At 47.2% G+C, this 6,016-nt stretch overlaps 1 protein-coding gene across 1 annotated transcript in view; it reads right to left on the reverse strand.

The window, feature by feature from the left end:
- Positions 1-3,352, reverse strand: part of LOC118422335 — a 9,989-nt gene extending 6,637 nt beyond the window's left edge. The window contains exons 1-2 of the mRNA XM_035829854.1: positions 3,183-3,352; positions 596-746 (exon numbers count right to left, since the gene is read on the reverse strand). Coding sequence (XP_035685747.1) covers positions 596-746; positions 3,183-3,323 — 292 coding nt within the window. The 5' untranslated portion in view covers positions 3,324-3,352. The remainder of the gene's footprint in view (positions 1-595; positions 747-3,182) is intronic.
- Between the last annotated feature and the right edge of the window lie 2,664 nt (positions 3,353-6,016).

Consider the following 6,016-nt stretch of genomic DNA (forward strand, 5'->3'; position numbering starts at 1 on the left):
GTAGAGACAGAGACAGAGAGGCAGACCCAGAGACAGTTACAGATAGACTGACAGAGAGGGAAGAGGCAGAGAAAGACAAAGAGTGGGAAGATTAAAAAAAGAGAGAGACACACAAAACAGAGGGAGAGAGACAGTGACAGACAGACAGAGAAAGAGAGAGAAAGAGAGAGAGACAGACAGAATGGGCGACAGGCAGAGAGAGACAGACAGGGAAACAGACAGAGAAACAGACAGAGACACAGAGACAGACAGATATAGGGGTCGGGGAGAGAGAACGTGTAACCTGCCCTTGAGGAGAGTCGGCATGTCAGTCTTGTTCATGACGTCCAGCACGTCACCAGCTAACATGCTCGCCGCCAGGAAGCCGGCCGTGATGGCAGATACAGAGGGGGGGGGGGGGAGATAGAGAAAGACAGGCAGACAGGCAGACATAGAGAGAAAGACAGGGAAACAGACAGAGATAGATGAGAGACAGAGAAGGTGAGAGACAAGGGAAGAGATAGACAAACAGACAAACAGAGGGCGAGAGACAGTGAAGGAGAGAGAGGGGTTAGACAGAGGGACAGACAGAGAAAGGGAATAACGTGTTACCTACCCAGGAGGATATTCGGCATGTCCGTCTTGTTCATGACGTCCAGCACGTCACCAGACGACATCCCCGCCGCCAGGAAGCCGGCCGTGATTGCGCCTGCGCTGGTGCCGGCGAACCGCTTGATGTTCTTCATGATCCCCGCGTCCTCCAGAACCTGGGGAAGGTTTCATTGTTATTGGCCTTCGCCATTAAAGGTTAAATTTTGGGTAGCGTTTGTATGTGTGCTTGTGCGTGTGTAGAAGACTAGCATAATTTGATTAATATACATACATGTAAACTCAAACATTCCAATTGCAGCTTTAGTTGCATAATGAATGAAACTGTAAATCTACAAGGACTCAAAATGTCTAATGGAGGTTTGATGTCTCGGAACTCTTGTTCTGAAACTGCAGTTTGTGATTAGTACCAAACAAATGTAATGCAACTCCTAGTTTTCTGTGGAGAGGCAAATCACTATATGTAAACAAGATTGGACGGGGGCGAAATCGTTAGAGAGGTGGGGGGGGGGGCACCCCCATCTTAATACCCCCCTCACATTATATACGATCTTCGTACGTACTTCGCGATCGCAGGAAGGTCGGCTGATTTTAAGATCTCAAGATGGTCTTGCGTATTTTTCGCCCAAAAACTGTCCCCCTCACATATAAGCGAGGCTCGTGTGATCATCTCTGAATACATTCTATAATAATGAACCTCCCATGACCTCTTGCACGCGGACAAAGTAACACGAAACGTTCCTCACAGAAAGGCAAGATATTAATAAATGTGGCTTTTTTTGTTGTCGTAATCTTTTTAGCCTATTAATGCAATGCGCGGGCGTAATAGAAATGACGAAAGAAAAGAAATTGTGTCACAAAGCCAGCCTATATACTGCCACAGGGGTCACAATGTCAGAACTACCCTCACATTCTCAGAAATTCAATATTTGTAAGCAAACGAAAGTCGGGCAAACGTCGCCTGAACGTCGCCCGACTGACGGGCGTTCGCCATCCGATTTGCGCTCGATGATTAATAACTAGGTCTGTGCTGGATTGACGCACGACTATCAATCAAATGTCGAGCTCGGTAACGAGGTCTGCGATCTCAGAGATCTCCTGCGACTTGTCGCTTATATAAATGTTAAGAACATGTTTCGCTGCACTGCGACCATCGTACGACCCCTGAAAATCGCCGGCGATCCCTAAAAATCGCCAGATGATCGTGAGAACACCGGACGTCTAACTCACGAAAATGTCATTTAGAGCTCGTAGACTTGTCTTCCGATCGATTTTCGCCTAATGTGAGGCGAGTATTAACACACTTCTACCTGCGAGCTTGTATTAGGCTGTGGGTGAAAGTCGTCGCGCAACGTTAACTCCCTGCACAAAAACAAATTTACTTTCAGGGGTAACCATAGATATGCCTTTCGTTCATAACGAAAGGGCTCAGAACTATGCAAGCGTGTCAATGTCAAATAGTCTTTTCATCGCGTCGTTAGCATGCTGGAGACTTCGCACCTGTGACACAAGTGGCAGTGGCACTTACAGTAAAAAAAAACACATCGCTTGATTTTCAAAATGGCGACAGAACGGCGGTCAGCTTTTCTGCTCATGACAAATCAGATTATATTCTCCTTGAATATCACTTGCGTGTTTTTAAACATGAGAATATCAGGAATGACGACACAGGCCAACTATGATCAACCGCGCTTTCGTCCTCGCTGCCCTCATCGTGGCCGAGGTGACGAGCCGCTGCGCCGCTCAATCTTGCATCATGCAAGGAGTCCGCGTCCGTTTGGGAGCAACACAACTTGTCCTTGACACACTGAGCAAAGCAGAGTAGTACCACTGTACAGTACTAGTAGCACTAGTATCACAAAGTTTGAATTTACAGCTTGATAGCCTGATGAGCCCTCGTTATATGATAATGAGCCCTCCCGAAGTCGGGACGCGTCTACACGCGCGCGGAAGTTATCGGGGACCCCTGCTGAGCTATCGGGGACCCCTGCTAAGCTATTGGGGACCCCTGCTAAGCTATCGGGGACCCCTGCTGAGCTATCGGGGACCCCTGCTGAGCTATCGGGGACCCCTGCTAAGCTATCGGGGACCCCTGCTGAGCTATCGGGGACCCCTGCTAAGCTATCGGGGACCCCTGCTAAGCTATCGGGGACCCCTACTAAGCTATCGGGGACCCCTGCTAAGATATCGGGGACCCCTGCTGAGCTATCGGGGACCCCTGCTGAGCTATCGGGGACCCCTGCTGAGCTATCGGGCGAATACTCCAGACCTTTCGGGAGAATTTTTTTCCGACATCTTGACGTCGATATCTGCAGTTCCATCTAGACGCTGTAAAAAAAAGCTGTTGGCGAGAGTTTGTCGGCTCGCAAATATCGGGAAAACTGTTTAGGTCTCGCGACCTAACGTTAGGCCGCGAAATATAAAGAAAACGGTACAAAAACGCCTACAAACGTCCTTGCCTGTGTGGGTGTATCAAAATCCGTCAGGAAATGCAGCTTGTACTGTTCAGTACAAATCTGGTGTGTCACGCCATGATTTGGTTTACCGGGTATGCTGTGCAAACAAACGATGAAGCCGACATGAAAACCCCTCACCTTGACCGCCCCGATGTACGCGATCCCCTTGGCTCCTCCCCCTTCCATCACGATGTTCTCAAACGGAAAGTTGTACTTTCGGAACCTTTTGGCGTCAAGATCAGGCAGTTTGGCCTCCGGTTTGGACTGTCCGAACCCCATCTTAAACGTACTTCTACCTGCGAGCCTGTATCAGGCTGTGGGTGAAAGTCGTCGCGCAACGTTAACTCCCTCCGCAAAAAACAAATTTACTTTCCGGGATAGCCGCAGAGATGCCTTTTGTTAAAAACAAAGGGGCTCAGAACTATGTCGGCGTGTCAATGTCAAAGAGCCTTTTTATCGCGTCGTTAGCATGCTGGAGACTTCGCACCTGTGCTTTGTAGAATGGTGAGATGGTTAACTAACATAAGATTCCTTATTCTCAGACATCCACTAAACATTTTGACCGTTATTCTTTTTGATATTGAAACGGCGAAGACCAAAAGTCAGAAGGTAAGGTGGACAAAACAAAAACGCGTAAACAGACGTCGGGTCGAAACCTAACCTTTGCTGTAACACTAGTTCACCTTTTAAAAATGATTTCAAGTCGATTGACGGTGGATTGAAATTGCAACATTGTCAAAATATTGCAGTTTGAAACCACAATAAGTTGACTCGATGTGTCTACATACCCTTCCTAAAAGCAGCGGATATAGGTCACCCTGCGGATAAAGGTGAACCGCTGTCACATATCGCAGAATTAGAGTGCGACGAGAGTGACAGGGCTGCTAAACAGAGAGGAAACGATTTCCCGCATGGATCAGTCGCATCGCCTCCGGCGGCAACTTGAACTCAGTCAGAATGTTCGGAACACAGAACCGTTCATTCTTCATGCAGAATTGCGTTAATCTGGCCAAGTATTCGGTGCTAAAGCGTGAATTAGGCCTAACGTTAGGCCGCGAGATATGAAGAAAACGGTACAAAAATGCCTAAAAACTTCCTTCCCTATGTGGGTGTATCAAATACATCTGTCAGGAAATGCAGCTTGTACTGTTCAGTACAAATCTGGTGTGTCACGCCATGATTTGGTTTACCGGGTATGCTGTGCAAACAAACGATGAAGCCGATACGAAAACCCCTCACCTTGACCGCCCCGATGTACGCGATCCCCTTGGCTCCTCCCCCTTCCATCACGATGTTCTCAAACGGAAAGTTGTACTTTCGAAACCTCTCGGCTCCCAGATCAGGCAGTTTGGCCTCGACTGTTGGTTTGGACTCTCCTCCCCCCATCTTGAACACTCTTCTGTCTTCAAGCCTGTATTTGTGACTGTGGGTGAAAAGTGTCGCGCAACGTTAACTTCCTGCACAAAAACAGAATCTTGATTTAATTTCAGGGGTAACCGTAGACATGTCTCTTGTTCATAACAATTGGGTTCAGAACTATGCCGTCGTGTTAATTAATGACAAAGAGTCTTTTCATCGCGTAAGGGGTGTGGTTGGTCGTGACCTTGACCTCGAATGCGTCCCTTACATAGTTCGTAGACTAGCTGCAGACCCCTGCTAAGCTATCGGGGACCCCCTATAAGCTATCGGGGACCCCCTATAAGCTATCGGGGACCCCTGCTGAGCTATCGAGTGAATACTCCGGACCTTTCGGGAGAAATGTTTCTTGACGCTGAAAAAAAGCTGTCGACGAGAGTTTGTCAGCTCGCAGATATCGATAGCTTAGCAAGGGTCCCCGATAGCTTAGCAGGGGTCACCGACAACTTCCGCGCGCGTGTAGACGCGTCCCAACTTCGGGAGGGCTCATTAGCATATAACGCGGGCTCATTAGGCTATTTAGCTGCAAATTCAGTTTGTGATACTAGTGCTACTAGTACTGTACAGTGGTACTACTCTGCTTTGCTCTGTGTGTCAAGGACAAGTTGTGTTGCTCCCAAACGGAGGCGGGACTCCTTGCATGATGCATGATGTGTTCATTATCAATGTTGGGCCCCCTAATGACCGACCTTGGTACTGCAGCAGACAGTACGTGCGTGTCTTGGATAATATCTTAAGAATTTCTGTAGGTATTGCAATAATATTTGGTACGTTAGTAAGTGTTGTTGACCTGACGGTCCTACGCAATTTTGGGCCCTCTAATAACCGACCTTGGTAATGCAGCAGACAGTACGTGCGTGTCTGGGATAATATCTTGAGAACTTCTGTAGGCGTGTCTGGCCGGGGAAATTTCTCAAGAACCTCCGGATGGATTGCGATGATATGTTGTACGGTGGTAGGTTGACTGTTGCATATCACTGTTGTGTTACCCCCTGAGGTAGTTCTGTATCTGTATCTATATAGCTGGTATAACCGCCTTTCGACGTAACACACCAGCTTCTGTATCTGTATCTAATATATAGCCGTATAACCGCCTTTCGGCGTAACACACCAGCTTCGCAGGCACGCGGCGCGACAGCAACTGGTTATATTACATTGAACGATCCGTCACACCTAACTTTTGCACATCTACCTCCTATCAGTGTACTTTACAACTATCCAGAGAAGATGTTCCTACTGTGCTTGGTGATAACAAATTCTACTCACCAAGCAGAGGTTAGGCTCCGGCTATTTTTTTAACGTTATTTATTCGTTTTTATCGGGTTTTCTTTGTTTTTATTTTATCTTGCTGTGTCAAAACCTAAAAAAATGACAAAATAGAAAGCCCGATAAAAACGACTAAAAAAAAACGTTAAAAAAACAGCCGGAGCCTAACCTCTGATTGGAGAGTAAACAAATTCCACTCTATGATAGTTCTGGGAAAATACGATTTTTTTAAACACATCAATCCTATGTTAATAATTACATGTGGCGTCAATGCACCTTTATCTGGATTG

The sequence above is a fragment of the Branchiostoma floridae genome, chromosome 9 (assembly GCF_000003815.2).
Source record: "Branchiostoma floridae strain S238N-H82 chromosome 9, Bfl_VNyyK, whole genome shotgun sequence".
NCBI classification, from domain to species: domain Eukaryota; kingdom Metazoa; phylum Chordata; class Leptocardii; order Amphioxiformes; family Branchiostomatidae; genus Branchiostoma; species Branchiostoma floridae.